This window comes from Cyprinodon variegatus, unplaced genomic scaffold (assembly GCF_000732505.1).
Source record: "Cyprinodon variegatus isolate N-32 unplaced genomic scaffold, C_variegatus-1.0 Scaffold326, whole genome shotgun sequence".
Lineage (NCBI taxonomy): Eukaryota > Metazoa > Chordata > Actinopteri > Cyprinodontiformes > Cyprinodontidae > Cyprinodon > Cyprinodon variegatus.
This window is the reverse complement of record NW_015150779.1, coordinates 787818-812216: the sequence shown is the minus strand read 5'-3', so window position 1 is coordinate 812216 and position 24399 is coordinate 787818. Positions and strand designations below refer to the sequence as shown.

Sequence of the window (24399 nt, the reverse complement as noted above, 5' to 3'; positions counted from 1 at the left end):
AATTAACGCGAGGCAAAGCATATTTGGACAATGTTTTTCACACAGATGAGGTTTATGTTATGTTAAACTCTAAATCCTCCAGGAAGTCTTGGAAGCGGTGTGATCGGAGCCCTTCAGCCCCGCTAAGCAGCCTCCGCGCGGCTGTTGCTGGGAGCTCCGGCCAATCAAAGCCGCACCTCTCCGGAGCAGGTGGCTGAGAAGCATGACATCATGCACGGCTCTGTCTCTCCCAGCTGCAAACTCAGACCGAAACATAAATGCGTCCCCGCAGCACTAGAAGACGCGTCCTTCATGCACAGTGAGATTTGACGCAGCTTTCAGCGGATTCTGTGATAAGAGGCGCTGATGCGCGCGCGCCAGAGACAAGGGGGGCAGAGGAATGGCGGACGGGGACGGCGCCGCGTCTGTGGAGTGGGACAGCGGTAATCGAGCCTTCAGTGCGTAACCTGTGCATCCTGTGGAGCCTGGCTGTCTTCATGGATCCAGAAAAGACTCTGACTTTCTGCCTTGGGCTGCAGGCTAATGAGGTAAAACACTGCGCAGGTTTTTGCTGCTGTCAACAGCTGGGCTGGAGTGACTCTGCACAGCAACATGCTGGCCTTTACCTGGCTCTTCTACATTCTGATTGTTACCAACTCTTTAACATTATGCGTGGCTCAAGGGCATTAAAATCAGATACAATTAGGTAATTGTGTTCATTAAAGTCAGTCATCTTATTTTAATCTTGCACAGAGGCGTAGCCAGATTTTTTTTTTTGTAAGGGTGGCCAGGAAATAACCAAGAACCAGAACCTCAGGGTCAATCTACACTGTTCCAACAGGAACAAGCACAACTTACATTTCTAAATAAATACTAACTATAGTTTCCTACAGCCTTTGCTAACAATGGATGCATATATTTAAAAATCCGTCTAGATAAAAGGTATAGTGGATAAAATTCTTTGAGGTTTGAGTTCTGGAGCGAACACCTTTTCCATTGTCACTACTTACCTACTTTTATCAATAATATTCTACATTAAATTGATATTTACAAGTACTAATATCTACATAAATTGATAATTTAATAGCATTTTATTCAAATAGTTATTTAAAGTATCTATGATTTCAATGAAGACCTTTAGATGACTTGCAGAGACACATAATTTTCTCTTTACAGCATATAAAACAAAATCTAGTTCCGAAAGAGCAAGAATTCTGTACTAATCATCTCTAATGTTAGTAAATTGTTGTGCATAATTAACCACAGTGTTTTTGTTGTCAAGTAATTGTTAATATATATAAAATTTAAATGTTTTGAATAGTCTACTTGAGAGAAAAAAATGGTAGGGGTGGCCATGGCCCTCCATCTAGCTCCGCCCCTGATCTTGCAGGCAAACACAATGTAAATACTTAGTGTGGTAAAACTTGATCAAGCAGATTACATTTGTAGAAATTCTCATCAGCATGTCTATAAATCCACAAAAAAAAGGAAAAAAATGATTGGGTTAGCTTTATATGACATAAGATTATTATTTTTTCTTTCAAGGCCGCAAAAAGGGACATAAAAGAAAAATTAATTTTCACTAAAGAAAATAAATCATGCACCTTTTGAATGTGCTTAATTATATCTAGTTGCTGTAACACAATGGTTTTATGTTATAGCAAGACAGGACATAAAAGTTATGTTAAAGTAACTAAATGTAAACTAGATGTAAAAAACCCCCCACTATTTTCACTATAGAAATTGTTTTCTAAATCCCTCATCCCTCCTATTGATATATAGTTTCTATTAAACAGACTTGTTCAAAGCAAAGAGTAAACAGTTACCAAATTGATTAGTAGTTTTTTATGTTAAAATCTACGGTTGTTGGTGGTTCAACCCACTGTAACGTAACACATGATATATAAGCTGGTTAATTTCAGGCCACAAGAGTCTTAAAAAAGTATTATGTAAATAAAGGCTATATATATATATATATATATATATATATATATAAAATGTAACCAGGCCATGTTAACGTTTACGATGGGTCACAAAAACATGTTTGAGGTTTTATTTCGTCCCAGTTTTCCTGTTTGAGGTTGAAGTTTTCTCATTGTGTTGCAATAAACAGGACGTTCCTCTACCTGTGTTTCCTCTCCAGCACCTGTCTGTCATGTGTGCAGGATTTGGTGTATCATTCTGCTGCTGAAACATCAGTGGGTCTCTCTGTGGGGAATTTTTCTCCATTAATGTTGATGGCCTGTTAGGCCTTGCAGTGCTTCGTTATGTCTGAATGTGGTATTTGATTTTATTTGACATTGTTGGAGTTATAGAAGATTTATTGACAGTATGACTGCAATTCAATTCAGCTTGTTTATATAGCGCCAACATCTCAAGGCACGTTGCAGTTCACCAGATCATACAGTCAAATTGATTCAAAGTTTTCTATCAAAGGAAAACCAGTTGATTGCATTGACTCATTGACTTAAATGCAATCCCTCACACTAAGCATGCTTGTAGTGACAGTGGAGAGGAAAAACTGCCTTCTAACAGGAAGAAACCTCCAGCAGAACCAGTATCAGTGTGAGCGGCCATCTGCTGAGTCCAACTGTAAGGAGACAGAAGCAGAGATACAAAAAGCAGCTGTAAAAGGCGGCCCTGTCCAGGAAACACACAGCCAGGCAGACGAGCTCCGACCCAGCCCCCATGTCAGAGGATGAAGAGGGCACATCCAGCCAGTCACAGTCAGAGAAACAGGACTACACTGGAAAACAGGCCGATCTCCAACATCTTAAACAAGGGTTTTGATGGCAGCATTACAGCTGATATTTCTCTCCAGGATGGTGTCACAGACGAGGCAAAGCTACTATGAGAAAAAGCAGAGAGAGCATAAGGTTAGAGATTGAACTAACATTTTCTGCAGAGTGGGAGAATAGAGATAGAATGAAGCAGAATGATGAAACGGGGGTCCCTATGTCCTCCAGCAGTCTAAGCCTATAGCAGAATAACTATAGAGATAGATCAGGATAACTTCAGCCACTCTAACTATAAGCCTTATCAAAAAGGAAAGTTTTAAGCCTAGCCTTAAAAGTAGACAGGGTGTCTGCCTCACGGACTAAAACTGGTAGTTGGTTCCACAGGAGAGGAGCCTGATAACTAAAAGATCTGCCTCCCATTCTACTTTTAGAAATTCTAGGAACCACTGCAGAATACTGTCCGTTCCCTGATCAACAAGCATAGCCTCTCTGTTAGTTTATTTAAATTATTCTTTATACTGGGACATCATTTGTGGCTTTGCCTGTATTATTTCAATAAGCCTTTCTGTTGAAATTAATCTTGAAAATCACAACTGGCAGGTTCTTGTTAAATGAACCCATTTCAGCTTATTAGAAAATAGTTTTTTTCTTTTTTTTGCTTTCCAAAAAAGTTAATATAATTAATGATTTATTTTGGTTTTGAAATGATAAGATCATTTTCTATTTTGCTTAAACTGTAAGAGTGAAGAAAGAGGTGGCGAGAGGTGAGGTATTGATGACCAATTGGTAACTTTAAAGCATTTCTTTAACACAGGTCCCTCATTCAGTTTGGATTTTTCTTTTTGTTTGCTTTTTTTGAGTGCTTTGAGGGGAACTGTACTGCAGATCATTTGAGGTTTTTTGGTGGTCTGAGTGACTCCCCGTCCCTCTCATGCTTGCTTTAATGCCACGTGGTGGCCTTACCACAGGAACTCTAAATGACAAAAGTATTTCCTGGGTTGGCTTAGCGGTTTTTTTTAAAACTGCTATAATAGAGCAGTATTATTCATTCTGGATTTTGATCATATGTATCTTTTTCCACAGATTTTACTATTTCTTAATGTATAGTACTGTTCCACACGATGCAAAATGATTAAACAGCCCTAATTTGACAGTGGAGGATTAACAGCTCTGGCTATCTTCAGAGGTCTGCAGGAGTAGTGTCATGGTTTTGGTTCTGTTTAAGTTTTATCTTTGAGTTTTCATTGGTTTTATTTCCATTTTGTGTTATTCTAGTTATTTTGGATTGTATTTGAGTTCTTAGATATTTCTTCTTTATCCTCTGTTGCCTTCTTGTGTCAGTCTCCTTTTTCCTAGCTCCCTTCTAGACTCCTCTGTTCACACCTGCTCCCAATCTGCTGATTAGCCTGGTCTTTGTTTCTCTCTCCCATATATGCACCTCCTGCTCAGTCACTGTTTGCTGTTTTTTGTCATTTCTTTGCCCTTGTTTTGAGTATTCCTGGTTTTCAGTATTTTGTGGATTTATGTTTTTGGATTTTTGCTTCTGTTGCTCTTTTTGGTTAATTAAATCTTTCAAGAAACCACCTCAGCTCCAGGCTGCATTTTTGTCCTCTTCAAACCGCCACCCAACCTGAAAAGTAGATGTCCATTATGGTGGTCAACAGTAACCAGATTAGACCAATTTGGCATCCCTGTGATGAGATGTGCTACTAAACCACCCAGATTGTTTTCTATTTCGGAGGAAATCTGGAATCTACCTTTACACTGAACTGCCCTGGTTATTCAGTTTATGATGCAATTTATGAGGATTAACAGTTTGGAAAGCAGATAGTCATAACAACCTCTGTTTACAATTTGCTCTGTATGCAGCATAGCCCAGGAAGAGATGTTTTAATGAGTGTGAGGCTTAATCTGTAGGAATAAAGAGTAATCAACTGATCACAGAGTAAAGCAAGAACATTCTTTGAGGATCCAGCAGACTTTTCCATCTTTGATTATCTTCAGTGGCGGATCTGACCTGCTGTCTGGTCAACTATCAAAGCTCCTCCTCATCTGTTCTGTCTCTGTGCATCCTCTGCTGAAGTGAGAGATGAATTGGTTCAGGTCTGGGAAGGTCCAGCTTTTTGGGGCCGGTGTCCATTAAACCTTCCTTTTATCAGGCTGCAGGGTTTTTTCTCTGCCTATTATTGCAGGTATGCTCTCAGTAACTTTTCCACCGTTTTTATGCAGTTCTTCAGTCGATGTCACATTAAACATGGATGTGGATTTATTAAACATCCACTGAATATTTGTGGCGATGCACACTTTTGGCATCCTATCGGTCAGTAAAGGCTTTCAAAGCAATATATTTTTTGTCAGTATTCAGTGCTGCATCTGCATGACCACCGGCTGTATTCACTGCTAACCAAGCATGACTTGTTAACATGCCTGCAGTCAGTGTGCAGCAGCAAGCCTTGTGCCATTTCATTGGTTTAACTGAAGCTGTTGATGTGGCTGTATGTACAATGTTAAAATAATTTGATTCTGGTCATCATTTGAGTGTTTGGCACTTACTTAATCCTACTCCTTCGCTGCAAGAATGCATTTTTAATTAGCTGAACAAAAAAAAAAAAAGAAATTCTGCTAAACATTTAAAATGTTCATTAGGGGTCACCAATGTGGTGCCCATGGGCACCCAGGGCCCTCAGGGTCCACATGGGGTAGCAACAGCATCTTCTGAGCAAGTCACCAGTGGGCTTAGACAAAAATTGTATTTTATTCTGTTGCTCTTCTTTTGTAAGTATTTATAGATCTTTCAAATTGACAATAGGATAAAGAAAATCTGAAGTTAAAAAAAAAAATAAAAATATGAATATGTATGAAGTTTAGGTGAACGCTGATCCCTCCAGTTCATAGGTCAGTATTGGTAGCCCTTCCTATGACTCGGTACTCATGAAGTAGCCCAAAAGGTTGGTGACCCCTGATGTACATTTTCCTTTAGCTTAACAAGGAAGTTCCAGATAGAACAGAAACTTTCCCTTTTTGATAAGGCTTACAGTTAGATGGGCTCAGGTTATCCTGAGCTATCTCTATAGTTATGCTGCTATAGGCTTAGACTGCTGGAGGACACAGGAACCCCTTTTCATCATTCTGCTTCCTTCTATCTATTCTCCCATTCTGCAGTATTTGTTCATCACCTAACTTTACACGTTCTTCTCTTTTTATCATCAAAATAGCTTCTACTGGTCTGTTTCTGTTTGGCTGTGAGGCCATCCTGGAGAGAACTATCAGCTGTGCTCCTGCCATAACACATTTGCTCGTAGATTTTGGAGCATGGCCTGTTTTTCAGTGTACCGTAGTCCTGTTTCTCTGTGACTAACTGTAATGGCTCTCTTTCATTCTCTTGCTTGGTGTGAGGGATTGCAGTCGAGTCAATGAGTCGATGCAATCAACTGGTTTCCCTTAGATGGAAAACTTTGAACCAATCTGACTGTACAATGTGGTAGAATTGTCTCTGTGAATGCCTTGAGATGACATGTGTTGTGAATTGGTGCTTAATAAATAAACTGAACTGAATTGAGCAGAAGATGGTTTGACAATTTGAGCTGCATTTTTGTTTTCAAAGAGAAAACAAAACTGTCTTTTTACCTTTACATCTATGTTCAAGTCATCTTCTGCGGGTACAACATAGATCATGGGTATGGTAAAAAGTTATGAAGGAAAATCAGCTGAAATTAGCTTGCTCTGTGGAATGACTAGGCTTGGCCCTAGAGATCTGGAAACCAGAGAGCTTGGGATAGAGCCTCTACTCTTTATGGAAGAGAGTCCACGGAGCTGGATCAGTTACTTCTGATCAGGAAGCCTCTACGTTGCCTCCCTTTGAAGTCCTTCTTGGGAAATACAATTGAAAACTGATATTTTCATCCAGTGTATTAAAGGACGTATCTCCCTTTTCCCTCACTGTCTGTCATTAAATCAAATCACAGCTATCCTACTCATTCAGGATTACACAAAGTGTTTATATTTGCTGCTGGATTGATGAGCAGGAAAACTTTTTTTTCAGAATTTGTATTTCTTTTCAAATTAAGATGATAACATGTATTTCCTTAATATTTTGAAGAAATGGGTTTTAAGTTGAATCATCTGGGTCAAATGTTTTGGATATCCTTTTGTCAAGCTTTCCACATTTGCACTCATGCCTTCTGCAAAACTGGTGCTTTAGGTTTGAACTTCTGCTCACAAATTTTGACCGACTGAAATCAGAACTTTGCTCTGGCCTCTGCAAAATTCTGTTTCAACTAATCTGATAATATGATTAGTTGTATTGGTTGTTTGGGAGACACTTAAGATCTTAAATATTTTCTCCTGATACCATTTTTCTTTAAAGTACACAATTTGCTCCTTGAGTTAAAAAAAAAAAAAAAAAAAAACGCTACCAAGAAACTGCCACTTCCTTGCTTCACAGTTCAGTTTGAGAGGTTTGTAAAAGCCATTTCACCTTCAAATCTAAAAAATAGCATTACTGCCGAACACGTCAATATTAGTTTCATCAGAATATAAAGCCTATCTCCAAAACGAAGGTCTCTGGGTTCATTCGCAGACCCTAATCTGTCTTTTTGTAATCTTTTTGGAGTAATGGTTCCGTCCTTGCTTAGTGGCCTTTCAGCCCATGATACTAGCAAACTTATTTCAAGGCAGGAATTTAAGACTGTCTACCATTTCCAGACAGCATCTTTACCAGGTCTGCTATTGCTGATACAAATATTTTGCATTAGAAGAAATTCCTCTCTGGGAAACAGGACCCATTTGCTTACTGAACAAAATGGCTTTCCATTCCGGGCTTGTGCAGATCCTCAATTGTCTATCTGATAATGTACTTTAAAAAGAAAGTGCTTATGTGTTGCCTTGAATACATATAGAAGGGTATTATATGTATTTTAAATGTTCTGTTATTTAAAATAAGCTTCCAAAGTTGTGACTAAATCGTATCGGTATTCAAATATTTCTTGAAATGCAGAGAAACCTATTAACCTCATTATACTGTATCTGTTTGGCAACAGATCATACATCAATGTACATAAGATCATTTTACTGTATATAAGATGCCCTAAAGCTCTATTCATAATTTTTTATGTAATCACTTTATATATACATTTGTTTAGTTTTAGTCTGACTTTGTACCCATATTTCTTTGATGCACTTTTTCGTTCTTTTGCACATCCTGATGTTCATTAAAGCTGTTGTTAGAGGTGAATTTCTGCCTTTAATCCTTTTGGAAGCTCCAAACTGCCTTTAAACAGGAAATGTTTAAGGTAATTTTCAAACATTGTGGGATAATGGGCATTTGTTTTTGTTTTTTTTTTAAGTCTGGCATGGTCTGGTTTCCTTTTGACCAAGTTTGCCTCTTTAAAATAAATTTGATTAGCAAAAATCACTGTGGATAACTGGAAGATCGTAAATCAGTGAAGGGATGGATAACCAATTAAGACCGATACCAACACCTGATGAAACTATAATTGTGGTATTCTAAAAGGGTTAAAAAAAAACAATCCATTGCACTTTCTTTCCAAGTTTGAAGACATCTCGGTTCCCATCTAGAAAGCTTTTTAAATTTAAAATGTCAGATGGTCAATTTAAAATGCCAATGGTTTTGACTTTGAGGCTTTGTAGAGTAGCCCAAATAAGCCTTGTTTTGGCTTGTATACGTTTCTGAAAGGGGTCTTGTTAAAGGGAATTGCTGGCCTGGCTGAACAGGCAAGGTTGTCATGATTTAATTAAAGGTCTGACCCAAAATGCAGGAGACCAAACAGAGACCAGGGAAAAGTTTAAACAGGTTTTTATAGAATAATGTGATGAATCCCGTGCTGCTATGAACTCTGTGAAACCGTAACTGGAAGGTGAGGGGAAGACACTGCGGTTCACTTCAGTTCAGGCTCAGTGGGAAATTAGACTCTTTGGCTTGAATTGGAGGAATAGGTTGCAGACTCGCTTCTCCAGAAAAAGGTGTCCTTTATGGAATCCAGTCTGTGTGGAATTTTTCAGAGATTTTCTTGTTTGGTGTTGGGCGGACAGGGTTAGTCAGACTGCTGCTGTTCCTTGGTGAATGGAGAAGCTGACTGCCACTCAGAATTCCTGTGGTACTTGAACGGGCTGTGGTGCAGATGAAACCTTTTCTCGGTGTGAAGCTCAAACGACCTCTTGGGGTAAGTGGATCCAAACTTCCTGTTTGGAACCCCAGCTCAATTAGAAGCTCAGTTGATCCTTCAAGAGAGAGAAGGTCCGAACAAATCCAGTTTGCAGGATGACTTCCTGCCGAGAGGCAAAGACAAAAAAACAAAGTTAAGACTCAGGTTGACGAAAAAACTCAGTTTAATTCAGCAAACTCAGCTTGGCTAAAGTACCAAAAACTACCAAACAAAAACTCAGGTTAGACTCTGCTAAACTAAGCTTGGCTAGAGTACCCTGTATTGGCAAAACAAAGACTCAGGTTAGACTCTGCTAAACTAAGCATGGGTAGAGTGCCCTGTATTGGCAAAAGAAAGACTCAGGTTAGACTCTGCTAAACTAAGCATGGCTAGAGTACCCAGTATTGGCAAACACTCTGGTGTCTAGGTAGTGGCAGTCAGCAGCTTAAGAGCACTCCACAGGTAATGAGGCGATGAGCTGCAGGTGTGCAGGGAGCCCCAAAAAGGACGGGGCACCACCTGGTGGAGGAGGAAAGGAAACACAAAAACAGACCACACAAACTGGATTCCTGACAAAGGTCTTCCCTCTTGTCCATTCCCCTGTAGAGGGGTTGGGGTTGCCATGATGGCGGGAAAGAATCAACTCTTGTCACTGCATTATAGGTTTTTGAAAGCTGAAATCTGAGTCGACCCCCTCTGTTTAAGGTTGGCTTTTCTTTCTTAACAAAGATGGCTTCCTTCATGCCCCTCTCAAACCACCCAGTATTTTCTTTTTCCAAAATGTGAACATTCTAGTCCTACAAAAGAATGTCCCTTCTCCATAAGGTGTAGATGTACCGCAGAGTCTTGTCCCGATGGGGTAGCTGTTCCGTCTTGGGGTATGCATCTGTGGAGAGGTTAGAAGCCAAACAACCTCCATTCCTAAGGGGTTGACCCATTTGTCCGTTTCATTTGCATGTTTTCTAAGCCAAAACAAGGCTTTGTTGGGCCACTCTATAAAGCCTTAAACTCAATGGTATTTCTGACATTTTTAATTGAAAAAGCTTCCTAGATGAGAAGCGAAACGTCTTTAAACTTGGAAACAAAGTCCAGTGAATTGTTTTTTTTAACTTTTTTGGAATCACTATGACCTGGATGACTGAGAATCTTCACCAGCAATAGTTGTGGTATCTGATAGTATAAACCACTCTATGTTTTTATCTGTTCCCTTCACCTTTGGGTACGTTTGTCTAACTTTCTTTTACTACGTTGTGTATTTCATAAAGATTTAAAGGAACAGGGGAGGATTTTGTGAAAATGTCTCAGAAATGTTGATTTCTATCAACTTTGCTCATTGCATAGAAAAGAAAGCCTTTTTATTACCTTGAAAAGCAAGCAGACAGCAGTTGACAGCCTCTGACTGGAAAATGTGTCACTCTTAGACTAATCACATATTGTTTGCTTAGTCTTGCCATCTACATCTTATCATGGCCATGCTGTTCTCTCTGTCCTGATCATTGTGTCTCTGTTTTTCACCAGATGACGATGTCCCTGCAGGGGCTGGTTTCACCTGAAGCTTCAACAGTAAGGAGACCAACCTTTAAACACGGAATCAGTATATGGAAAACGAAGTCAGAAGAGCCTATCTCTGAGCTGTTTCTATAGCAAATCTTACTGCTTGTTAGCACCTTTGATTCTAGTGTGGTACTGTAACTGTTAGCAGAGCAGATTTAGATGCCTTTGCGTTGTTATACCAAAAAAACAACAACAAAAAAACGTCACAATTTGTTATTGCTTCATTCCAGGGTTTCACTGTGACCTGTTGCTGCCTAATTCAGCTACAATTTTATTTCTCATTCTAGGTGCCTCTGAGGGAGAAAGTCAGCAACACAGTTGATGAGGTGGGGCTTGTCTTTAGTTTTAATTTGGAACTGATAACTGTCATTAAACTGTTGGAATATACAGTGCCTTGCAAAAGTATTTGTACCTCTTCAGCGTTAATAAAATTGTCCTTTACATCCAAGAAACATGCATGTATTTGGTTAGGGTTTGAATGACTGACTGTAAAAAAGTTAATTGTGATGACATTAAAGAAAAGGATAGATGGTGTTAGTTTTGTGCAAATAAAAAACATAAAGTGTGTTGTATCCACCCTATTCTACTTAGAAGAACCATGCTTTGATGCAGTTATTAGCTTTTTGCATCTAAAATATATGGAGATTATTTTATAAACCAGCTCCAGCTCAGACTGATTGGATATAGAGAGTCTGGGAACATCGCCTGTCAGGTTTGCCACCGTTTCTAAATTGGATTTGGGTCTGGACTCTTGTTGTATGTTTAGGGTTGTCCCGCTGGAGGGTGAACATTCACCCAAGTGTGGGTAACATCCTCTGTTTAAAGCACCACCTATACTTCCATCAACTCCAAACAGTTTCTGTGTCTCTAATGAAGAAAGGTATCCCAGCTGCACCAACATGAATCCCCACTTGGATTCAGTATTTAGGATTATGTGTAATACATGGTTTCCACCATTGCATCCTGTAGACCAAATCATTTACTTTCTGTTGTCCTCTGACTGGACCACCTTCTTCCACTGTATTCCCTACTTAGCCTGCCTTACACTTCAAATAGACTTAAAAATAGCTTTTTTTTAACCTACAGTAATTTGTTTCTTATTGGCACTATTCATGAAAAGGCAGATTTGTTGAGTGGATCTCGGCAGTTGTGTAACTTGGCTACCTGTTTGATTAATGCTCTCATTAACCACAATAATGGAAAGTGCTTTGTTGAAAGCGTCTGAATAATTTTTCAGATAACTTTACGTCTATTTAAATATCTCAGCCTTTTTTTCATTATCTACACTGTTCTTTGGTCTTTGTGATGCTGTTGCTTCTCCAATGGGCTCTAGGGCTGCAACTAAACATTTTGCTAATCGATTGATCTGTCGATAATTTTTTTGATTAATAATCAGATAGTCAAAGGTTTCTCTAAAGAAGACTTCTTATTAATTCAACCCAGGTGAAAAAAATGTGTTTCACTTGAGGAGTTCTGGAAAGAGCAGATAGTAGAAAAAGTTTTATCTTAAATGCAAAATGCTTTACATATGTTTTTTGACAATCTTGGGGGTTCCTCTGTCAGCTAAAGGCATATTTTGCAGTTGTTAAGCTGTTGTGAAATTTATTTACATGTATCAAAGAAAGGGGGACAAAATGCAAATGTACATAAGAGGATACATATTTTGCTAAATGTTTTGCTTTCACCTCCTAATTTTGTTCATCAGTCACATAAATCGTAGTAAACGTGAAGAAATTTAGACTGGGTTATAGCTTTATATAGTAGAGGATATGAGTGTCATGGGACTCATAAATCAGAAAAATGTAATAATGTTTAAAGCTTTTTAACCTCCATCAGCTCACTGTGAGATTAACGCTTCTTTCTTATAGATCGTGTTCAGACTAGAATTAACTAATTTTATAGCTCCCGTGAATTGTATTTTCTATATTCTCATTAATTATCCTTTCTAAACATACTTTTAGATCGGCATTGCTTTTCTCAGATCCCCTTTTTAACAGTTTTTAAGGTGTTTTTACCTCATGTCTTACTTTCGTGCAGCAAGGAGGATCGGTGGATTTCTTTGGAAAGGTTCTCTCTGCTACACCACCTGTCTTTGTCCACCAGGTGGTGGAGCATCACGTCGGCTCAGGCAGGCAGCCTGTGGTCAGTCCCAAATACTGTCCAGGAGCCAACAACAGCCCGGCCTACCGGTGTGAAACAGGACACTGCTGTGGAGAAACAGGCTGCTGTACCTATTATTATGAACTCTGGTGTGAGTTAAACAGCTTTACTTTTAAATTCAAAAAGTTAAATGCTTAAAGAGTATAGAATGGAAACACATGATCAGGGCTCCATATGTACATCTATTTGTGATTTGTTTTTTATTTTTCTATAATGAAGTTTCAGCTGAACTGCTGCTTTATTAAATAATCCTCATAAGGCTCATCAGGTCATATATTTAAAGTGTAAAAAAAAGTTCTCTGTACAGAGTTCTTGTTTATTTTTTGTTTTGTCAGCCCTGAATGTTGCAGATAATCAGATTAACTTTTAATATATGACTAGGATAGGTTGAATTAATATAAATACCAGCTTTCAATATAATTTATCAGCAGAAAACACTACCCCACTTGTTATGTTACAATGAACTGTGATAAATCAGTAAATAACATGGAAACCTTAGTTTTTCATACACATATAATTAATACATTACTAAAAAACCTGAAAAAGGCTCTGGAACTCCATAGCAACCATAAGAAAATATGTCAGAGTACAAAACCTTTGAGTCCAGTATTCCACAAAAATACTCCAAAAGCACATCAACATCTCATCCAGGAATTCACAAAAGAGCCTAAAGTAACACATTACTTCAGGCCTCCCCTTGCTCAGATTAGTGCTCATGATTCAACAGTATGAAATAATCTCTGCAAAACTAGCCTCCGCTGGATAGTTTCAAGGGGAAAACCACTGCTGTTTAAAAAGAAGAAAAACCATCATCTTATATTTACCAAAGCTGTAAAATACCCTGTGTCTTCTTTGAATAGATCCTAAGGAATGAGAAAGGGAATCTTGGTTGGAAATAGGGTCCTATAACATGCTGTTTAAAATAATAAAAATAAACAATTTAAAACACATTTTACTGCATCAAAATGGCTTACAGTAATGATTTTAGGATGGCCTAGTCAAAGTTAGGACTCATCTATGATTCAAATTGTAGTGTGAATTTAAACAGTCCATTCTTGCTTGAAAAAGCCTCTACCCACAAAAGTGCAGCAGGTTTATGCAGAGGGGTGTAAAGGAACTATCAGATCAAGCTATACATTACTTTAGCAGAGCAATGTGACTGTATCGAACCTCAAGGGTTTTATTTATTTGCATGGCATGCCAAAGCACATTGAACTATGTGCCGAATATTGTTTGTTCACAGCTTTTTCTTCCCTTACAGGGTTTTGGCTGCTGTGGACGGTGCTGATCCTTTTCAGCTGTTTCTGTGCTTACCGTCACCGCCGAGCCAAGCTGAGAATCCAGCAGCAGCAAAGGCAAAGGGAAATCAATCTGATTGCCTATAATGGAGCCTCTAACTTTCCGTCCTCAATGCTGGATCTCAGTATGTTGAAATACTTCTAAAGTCTGTTGAGATTTGTTTGACTTGATTAACTCTTGATTAGTTTGATCCGGGAGAGAAGATATTTCAGCATTACAACATTAATAAAATGATGAGAAGGTGAGGCACATGGTGCTGGCAGCGTTGAACATACAGACGGAGCTAGAAGGGATGGTTAAGATCAAAGCATAGCAACATCTTAGAATGACTATTTCAGACACTTTTAAATTTATCTTTAGAAAATCTTTATCCAGTGTCACTCATTTTGAGAAAACTTTTCAATCTCTAAAGGACTTGAACCTGTGATTGAAACTAAAAGTAAGGCTTGACTCAGAGTGCTTGTATGCAAAAGCAAAACATACTTTATTATATTCAGAGTTAAACTAAATCGGCCATTTTTCTTCCGCTTCCCAACTAGGTACTTCTTTGTAGGGATGGACATTTTATGAATTATCATAATCATTGTCATGATTATCATCGATAGCATCACATTAGAACATCTGATAAAGAAATGTAATTGTTTAACCTAGTAATAATAACTTCACACTTCTGCATGTAACCAGAGTCCCAGAAAAGTCCTTTTAAAAATAGGCATGGATTTTAAGAGCCGTGTTTGTGTTTGTGGGGCTTTGACTGCTGTAGCGTAGCAATCACATCACACCAGTCAAAGACATAAATTCTATTATTTTGTCTCTTCTTTTTTTTTTTTTTTTATTACAATTAATCCCACCAAATATTGGGATCAAATATTAATTTTATGTCCTCACTTGTATTTTTCATTACGTAAAATCATTTTAGCTTTGCTGGTAAAACTTTGAATCATTTAAGGGGCACTTTTGCAAAGCACAGGAAGTTGACTTGTTTAGGTAAAAACAAGTGATACTTCTGTTATTTTTAATTATTAACTACAAAAGTGTGACTCCTGGAGGCAATATCTGGTGGTTTAGGGCAGAATTAAGCTTTTTCCAGGATGAAAAAATTTAAGAGTTTATTGTTCTTTTGCCATAGGTTTTCTGACCTCTCTGAAGCTGCCCACCTATGAGGAAGTAGCTGCCTGCCCCGGGACGCCTCCACCTCCATATAGCTCCATCTTTGCCCTGCAGGGAGGGACAACTGCAGAGCCAAGCTCCTCTTACCCCCATCATTACCACCACCGGCACCCCTGCCCTCCGTACCTGGGCCCCGGTCCCAGTGGGCTGACCTCCTCTCAGAGCTCTGACAACTACACCAGTTGTTCCTGCGAGTCCTGCTCCCTCACCTCTCCATCCAGCACCTCGTTCTCTGTCCAGGTGACCGACGAGACGTACAACAGCAGCCACATGTCCACCCCTAGTGAAGCTGGGGGTGACTATGTTGTTGAGTCTTCCCCGTCACAAGTTCCCCCTGATGTTATACCTGCTGCCACTCCTGATGTCATACCTGTGCAGACTGCTGGTGGTGACAGACCCTCATCTCCTTGTCCTCCATTTTCCCTCCCTTTATATTCACAACCTTCACATCCCGCCCGCCTCCCGCTCTCCCCCCTTGTTCTGTTATCCTCTGCTCCTCCTGGTCAGGTTCACTTTCTCCTGCCCTCTGACCCAGCAGCTGCAATGAAGTCTGCACCTCATGATGTAACACCCTCCTGTTCTGCACAGGATCTGCACTCACCAAATGGAGATAATCATGTTAAAGTGGAGCAAAAACCAGACGGAGAAGAATACGAGGAGGAAGAAGACGATGAGGATCATTTTAGCCACCGACGGCTTACAGGCGACTCTGGCATCGAGGTGTGCCGCTGTCATGTGAGGAGAGGGGAGGAGGAGCACCACCAGAAAGGGAATGTGGGTAAAGGAAACGGGGATGAAAGCGCTGGAGTTTCTCTTGGATCAAAGCTCAATGTCCAACCATCCATGCTGGGTCCCCGTGAGGTGCTACGCAGCGAGGCTCCCTCCTCCTCCACTGTTATCTACAAGGCGGGAGAGGCCGTCATTACTTTGGAGACGTCGTAACCAGACAACCGGTCTGAGGTGGTTTAATAAGCATTAATTAGAAGGTAATGCTTTACAGCATTCCTATAGATCAGCACTAATATGTAAAGAGAGGGTAGATCACTAAAGGAAAGTCTTGCAGATTATACTGTCTTAGGTTAGATGGAGCTTTTCGATCACTCTTTCTGGAAGAACTAACAACCAGAGAAACCAAACATCGAAATGATTAATGCCTGGGTTAATGACAAGATATCTTGCTTCTGTCTTTTCTTTGCTGAAAATAGTATAGCAGTAGCTCAGTCTTTGCAGTTACCCAGCATGGATTGCATGCAAACTATGTCTGTAATCCTTCTCTCCTCATTTATGTTTAGTTCTGATCCAGCTTTGCTCTCAAAAGGGCGCTGTAATACAAAAAAAATCTATATACTTAATTCATGCATCTAGTTCTGGTGGGCTTCAGAAACTCTAAAGGAAACTGGGAGGGCAATTTATTTGAAAAAAACTTAAAAATGATTTTGACAGGAGACTTTTAGAGATGCACAAATAAGTTAGTTTTTACTTGACTGGCTTCAATTGATGATCGAAAAGTCAAATAAAGAATTACTTTTCTTTCCTCCATAAGTTTAATTCATCAAAACTAAAAAGTTCTAGCTTTTAGGGTTTTGTAAATACGTTACCCGACTGTTATGAGATTGCCTTGAATCATATAAGGGGATAACATTGTAGTTCTTTATTTTCTGTTGTATTTAAGGATTCTACCTCAACCAAAGAAATTCTTTTATTTTTCCTTCACTGTGTCATCAACCTTTACTGATCCTGAAAAACCAGAATAAGCCAAAATCTAAATCAGCAAACGCTAAAGGCAGATTTATACCAGTATCAGCTTGTAAAAGTCTGATCAGCACAGCTTTAATTTTTATTTTTTTTACTTACATCTGTGTGTGGAATCGGAGAAAGCTAAAATCCATTTCATTTGGAGAATTCAGCAACTGTTAACTTTTTTTTTTATGTAATCCAGCAAAAAGATAAGGATCCACTGCCTTACATACCACTGTTCTCACCATGCATTAAAGTGCAAAGCACACCAACAAGCCTGTGTACCGGTGAAAATTTTCTGCAGAAGAATATGAAAGTTCACTCCTCGGTGAGTCATAGGCATTTCTATTTTTAGAGGTGCAGCTCTGAAACTAAACTGGATAGCATAATGTAGTCCTAACTTTCTTTCTGCAAACTTGGAATAATGAACATTGAACACGGGAATGCTGAAGATGTACATTTTTACCAGCCTGCATCCCAATGCTTGTACAAAAAGCCAGAACACAGCTGTGTTTTTAAAGCTTTCCTTCCTTTATAGTGTCCCCACTTCGTTGTTTCAGACTGTTAGGTGTTCATACTGTAATTACAAAGTGTTTAACTTTGAACTAAAAGTGTCTTAGCGTGTTTCCAGTTAACTGTTCCTCCATGAAATGACTGTTGAGTTTTTATATTACTATAAAATCACATTTTGACAACTGATGATGAATGTAGAAGAGTTATGCATACTAAAAAACAAAGTACAGTAAGCTGCAGGGAAAACTGCGGCAGGACAATGCAGTCAGACAGCTGGGAGCTTTAAAAATAAATGGACAGCTTCCATGTATTTCCATGTTTTTGTAATAATAAAGGCGGGAGTTTATGAGATGAGGTTTTTAATTTTCAGGCCTTTGCCTCATTGAATTGATGTAAGAAAATACTGAGGTGAACTTGATGCATGTTTCCTATCTATAAAGCATTTTCTCCTTTGCTTACCTGTTGCTTGGCACATTGGTATGGAGCAGAAAAACAGCTATCAGGTTTGTCTATTTAAAACAGAAATGAAAAAGGATTTAAATTTTTGATTTTAAACTGAAAAAAATAAAACTATGAAGGATGAGAAGCTAAGGTAAAGGTTGGCACATAAAACAGTAATGGATGAAACAAGCAACATGTGCATGCATTTAAATCAAGACCATTTTATTTCAATGTAGGGAAGAATTTTCATTTCTATTTCTTTCTTTCGAACAAACAAGTAAAACAAAATCTGTTAAGATATTTTTTTGGGGATTACTTCAAAAAATAATTCACTCCAATTCACTATAAATCTGTCCTAATTTATATTTGTAGACCTTATTTTGTGAATTCTTGTTGTTCTGAGATATGCTGTTTATTCTCTATCCCTCAAAATTGTCCCATTTTTTTTTAAACGCAAAAACAAGAAATAAACTGATTAGCAATAAATATCAAATAAACAGAAAATGTTGATGTGTTTGATAAAGATTTGAAGGTTACAAAGGTTTGAAGTTTCCATGCTTGTGCAGTAATCTCACTGCATGAAGAGTGGATTACGCTTAGCTGAAGGAGACAGAACATGGAGAAAAGAAATCTTATCTTTGAAGATTTTTTTATTCTTTTTTTTTAATATGAGAAGAAAATCACACCAAATTCAGATTTCTGCTCAAGTGTTTTGGTTTTCGTAAAGTGAACTAAAACAGGTGAGCATGTGCATTTTAAGGAATAGAGTCCAAGTAACAACTTAGTTTGTTTAATTAATTTCAGAAGTACTTTGTTTATATCAACAGAAAATTATTTTTTTAACGAAGGCTAATTTAGGAAATTGTTCAAATATTTAATACAAGAAAAAAAATTCTACACCACCCTTGCTTTCCTTAATTTGATTTTTGTTTTAATGTCAATTTCAAATGAAGGTGCATTTGTTTTAACAAATGCACATTATTTCTGACTTTATATAGTCATACACACAGTTATAATGTGTATAGAGCCAATACACTTAATGCATTAATATATCCTACAGTGCAGGTAATAACCAGGAACGGAGGGAAATATTGAAAATCATGAAATAGATAAAAGATAAAATAAATTACCTAAAAACTGAAATATAATTTTTACCAAATACATTTTTTTATATTCTGACATTCAAGATATGAAATTCCCATTCAGCTCCTAATATAACTTCCCTTTATTGCTTTTCAATGCATTTTTATACAAATATGACCCTGATTTATCTCCACACATGAATAGCAGCCAAATGAACTTGCCTGGTTTTAACGTACAGAAAAATTATGTTGGAGATAAGCAATTGTCTTAAGTCAACTTTCTCTGTGATTGTTCTTCATATGGAACAAGCGTGTTTCCTGTCCACAACTAAAGGCCTATTTGAGGGTGTCTTTGTCAAGAGCGGACTTGATTGTCTGTTATAATTGTATTTTTTTCATGTGAAGCTTCTTGATGAGGTGGTTTTGTTGAAGTTAATCCTCTGATATTTCTCTATTCCAAGCCATGTACAGTGCGTGGTGAGTGACTGTTCATCAGAATTAATACGGTCTTTGTTGATCAAGTATTTTGTGCCTGTAGAGAAATACAGACACACTATGAGCCATTCTGTAGTTTCTACATGTTTTCTTTAAACTGTGATTAGTTTTACTTTGGCCAATGTTTTTTGACAGTGCTGAACGTATTCTATCTTTGTGAAAAACTACATGTGAGACTTAGAAAGAAAACCTGTATTTAGCAATAGTGTTTGCACTTTTTCCTTTTTCTATTCCGCTCCGATCGGTAAGACATAAACTGTTATAAAACATTTACCTCTTTATGAAAGATGTGGAAGCCCTGCAGGGGGGAGATGCTTGTCCTTTGCATTAGGATTCCTTCCAAATGCAAAGTGAAATTAGGAGATTTAAGTTAAACCCCTATTTTAATATCTTCAATTCACTGATTTAAGTTCACGATTGAACAAAAGTCTTTATCTGCAGTGAAATATAGGGTCTCCTTATTTTATAAAGCTGCTTAAGTTGTGTAAAAAGCCTTAAAATAAACTTATCTGGCAGATAATGCCAATATAGTGGCCGTGAGCGTCGCTCCACATCTCTATCTTTTTTCATACCAAAGCACAAGGTTCCAGATTAGAAACTCTGCATGTTTACACATGATAGTTTATGAGGAGACTATGTGGTGACATGGGCAACCCGGGGAGGAATAAAAATTCTCACCCTCTGTTTGCACCTTTTGCTTTCACAACATCAGCAGTGGATAAATTCAGTCACTAGATTTGTTTTCATCTTTTACACACTTATTTGCATGTATCAACATTAGGAAAATACTATTCCAACCCTGTGTTGACTAAGAGGCAAAGTTTTCAACTTCTGTCAATCTTAAGTATTCCATAAATACCTACTTTCACACCATTACATCTTCAGGTTTGAGCCCATCTTTTTATCCTCCCATTATTCTTTTACTCAAATACCATCCTCTATTCCTTCTTTTGGTGCACTTGAACTACTCCAATGTAAGAATAAAACAATCCTGAGATCAGCAGCTGTTGTTGCAGGGTGCAGTTTTATCTGTTGCAGAATCCTGGATGGGGTCCAGATTTATTTACCCAGAAACCAGACTCTGGCATGGCAAAGCTTTCCAAAGGTTTCATGTGTTATTTACAGGCTTAAACAAACTAAAATGTTCCCCTGTTAAATTAGATATCTCCTGTATTTCCCATTTTGAGGAGTGGCTAATACAAACATTCTTGTTGGTTGTACTATTTGTACCTTAAAGGAACAGGAAGTTATACATTAATAATAAAAACATCTTATTGCTAATCAAAAATGAAAGAATAGATTCCAAAAATGCTTCAGTTACATTTATTTCATAATGAATATAAGTATTTGATGATGTTGAAACATTTCTAACGTGATAAATAAATGTACGGTAATAAATTTGGAACGTTAATTTCGTTATTTTTTCAAATGTCTATCCGCTGCAATACAAGGTCCATTTATTTGAAGGCTTTTCTACACATATTTACCAGGGTCAACCAGAAGTTGTGGGGCTGCTTTTAGTCTATATATTTCTTTTAAAGAAACTAAAAGATGAAGAATCACTAATGTATCAATGTAGAGCATGTTTTGTATTGCCCCACTTATCTGGAAATTTCTTTTTGGATTTTAATGTTCTGCAATAAAAAAGCACAAAAAAATGGTTTAAATACTAATGTGGATTTAAGAGAAATATTTTATTATTTTATCTAGATAATAAAACCAGATGAGATAAGAAGAGCCCTGGTAGGATTCTGTACGGATCTGATCATTTGTGAACAAAATGGCACATATGTGCATTTAAAGCAGAACAACCTGGGGCTTCACATCCTTTCTGCCTTTCCAGCAGCCACAAAAGCCCAAACTGTAAGCCAAGGCCTGATGTTAGACTGTTACCTTGCTTGAGCTTTCTCTGTTAAAGTCTATTTGCTCTTTCATCATTCATCTTCTGCTTTTAGGCTCAGATTGTTACAGCTGTACTACTTCACACCGAAACATCAAACCCTGCTGACGAAGGTCATTTTATGATGACTAATAGTTCACAGCAGGATATATAACAGTATGTAAATGTGGCTGTTTGTGTAGTACTTCAGATTAATATTATTACTACATGTGGTGGTGTACTTAAAGGGCATCCTTGTGGAACTCTACCTGCAGCTCTTCAGAGTGTTGCTCACATGTGTGAGAAAGTTTTTGTGAGGCTGTGTTGTTAAAATTGTCGCTTACTGTGAGTATTAATGCTATTTGTCTTGAAGTCTGTTAAGTAAGATACTCAGTTTTGTGTATACAAATATATAATTTTTTAATCTTAATGGAAATTGTCGCTTGTTGAAAATAAGTTTTAAGTGTTTCCTTTTTTTGTCCATTTGCTGTTTTTTCACTGTCAATTGGATCCCATTTAATACTTGTGCTTTGATCAAAAAAGCCTTTTTTTCACTGAATAAATATGGTACCATTCATATGTCTTTGCTTTTTATTAACACAGCACTGCTCTGTGCACATGTTCTGTAAACAGCAAGAGAGGTGCTGTAACGTAAATCTCCCACTGGTGGATCTGTCACTGAGCCTCTTCAGATGAAGCAATCACTCTAAAAGCTCTTCACATTTTTTATCATCAAAACTCTGTGGGGCAGTTTGACTTGCAGGTATTTGTGTCAGTCATCCTAACATGACATATTACAGCTCTGACCCGCTATGTTTGACAAAAACAACCAGCGTAAAAATCCTCTAGGTCTAACCTAAAACTGTATTTTTTAAATTTATTGATAATTATTTCATTTATGAATAAAATACAGCATAGATTTGACAAGCCCATCTATTGTGATTTCTCTTTTTGTGTTCTCACAAAATAAATGAAATAGATTTCCTAGGTATCAAATCATCACCATTGTGCTTGACGTGCAAATATCCAACAGAGAAATCAGAGTACAACTAACAGATGACATTGATGTTTTTCTTTCTTTTAGCAATCTAGTCCATAAAGTCCAAACCACAAGCTTAGATGTTTTTTTTCTTCCTGTAAGTTGGTATGAGATGCAGTAGACAGTGGGACAGACATGTGTTGTTGGGCGATTACCCTGTTGAGAGATTCGCAAAAATCCCCAACAGCCATCCTGGCAGAGTTTGGATGTCTTTACTATCCTATAAAGGTATGACATTCTAATTGTGTATGTAAATATATATATTATATATTATATTATATATATATATATATATATATATATATATATATATATATATATATATATATATATATATATATATATATATATATATATATATATTCTTTTATTCACAAGCAAAGACGGAGTTTGTTGATTTTCAAATTTTCTCTGTTAGTGTCTTTAGGTTCCAATAGAGAAAGTTCTGATTGTTGTCTTCGTTAATGTGGGCCTAACAAACAGCAGTTCAGATTACCTGACCTTCTTGGACTCTCTGAATCCAAGCATTGTTTTGTTAAGTACTTCTGCGCAGCGATGGTCAAACACCACGTTCACTTTGAGCACAAAGTGGTTCATATGTGTAACTGCTACCAAGACACTTTGGGCCTAAAAAAAAAAACCAGTGGAACTATCTGTTGGATGACAGAGGGTCATAGGTGTCAACAGATCACCACCTAATAGTGAGTTGTATCTGGTTGCCTGTGGAGGCTACCAGCCGCTCCTGGTAAACCCAAACAGGTGGTGTAGGTGTGCTGGGAAACGTCTGGCCGAAGAACATGTCTGAATTATATTCAATTCACAACGCCTAGGCAATGTCTCTCATGTTCCAAGGGAGGTTGGGGGGCACTGAATTGGAATAGACCATGATTAGATCACACTGCTGATGCAGCTTGAACTAGCTGTGGTCTGAATGTTATTAATGCCTGTCAATGTGACCATCAGAGGATCAGCTGATGAACACCAGTTTTCATAGAGCTTTGAGACTGACGAACGACGCCTTTAGGGCCTGGTTGTTTTGGGGGTATCCTTATATGATGGGTGGAAAGTTGGAGAGACTATTGTGAGATAATTGTACCTCAAGTGAGTTCTCGAAAACTCAAAAAATCAAAACGGGGACCATTCTAAAAGCTGATCTGGATGGTATCAAATTGGTCTCAGATAATAATTAAAAAAACAATGTTTATGTTTGATCAGGACCTGTATTTAAATTATGTGTTAAATTGGTTTCTAGAATTTCCTTTCATTTCTAGGATATTAAACATTTTTAAAAACATCTTGACCAGGGGTGATGCTGAGAAACTAGTCCATGCATTTGTCATTTCAGGGCTGGACTATTGTAATTCATTAATATTGGGAAGTCCACAAACTCCAGTTAAAAAGTCTTGATCATTATTAAAATGAAATATTTCATCCTATCCAAGCTTGTCTTCATTGGCTTCCTGTTAAATATAGAATATAATTTAAAATCCTCCTTCTCACATATAAAGCCTTTAATGGTCAAGCTGCATCTTATATCAGAGATATGATTGTTCCTTATGTTCCTAACAGAGCACTTTGCTTTCAATCTGCAGGTTTACTAGTGGTTCCTAGAATTTCTAAAAGTAGAATGGGAGGCAGATCGTTTAGCTATCAGGCTTCTCTCATGTGGAACCAGCTACCAGTTTTAGTCCATGAGGCAGACACCCTGTCTACTTTTAAGACTTAAAACATTTTAAGTCTAGCCTAACAATACATTTTTTGACAAAGCTTATAGTTAAAATGGCTCAAGTTATCTTGATCTATCTCTATAGTTATGCTGCCATAGGCTTAGACTGTTGGAGGACATAGAGACCTCTTTCCATCATTCTGCTTTATTCTACTACTCCCCAATTCTGTATTATTTGTTAATTCAATGTAACTTTATGTTCTCTCTGCTTTTTCTCATCATATCATTTCTCTTCATTGCTTCTCTGTTCATTTCTTAGTCCTGTTTATCTCTTAGAAATAGTGATGGGCTCAGCTTTTATCCTATCTAATGTAAGTGTTCTCTACTGTCCTTTTTGACATAAAAACTGTTTTGTTCTTACTAAGAGCCACTTGTGACGCTAGTTTACCATTCCCTTTTTAACCAGTGGTGTCAAAAGTACAC

At 37.7% G+C, this 24399-nt stretch overlaps 1 protein-coding gene across 1 annotated transcript; it reads left to right on the top strand.

The window, feature by feature from the left end:
* Positions 1-226: 226 nt before the first annotated feature.
* Positions 227-16006, top strand: wbp1 (WW domain binding protein 1). Its single transcript, XM_015384876.1, has 6 exons — positions 227-527; positions 10400-10444; positions 10723-10761; positions 12473-12686; positions 13857-14018; positions 15024-16006. The coding sequence occupies exons 1-6, from the start codon at positions 477-479 to the stop codon at positions 16004-16006; spliced, it is 1494 nt and encodes a 497-aa protein (XP_015240362.1). The 5' UTR covers positions 227-476.
* Positions 16007-24399: the final 8393 nt, after the last annotated feature.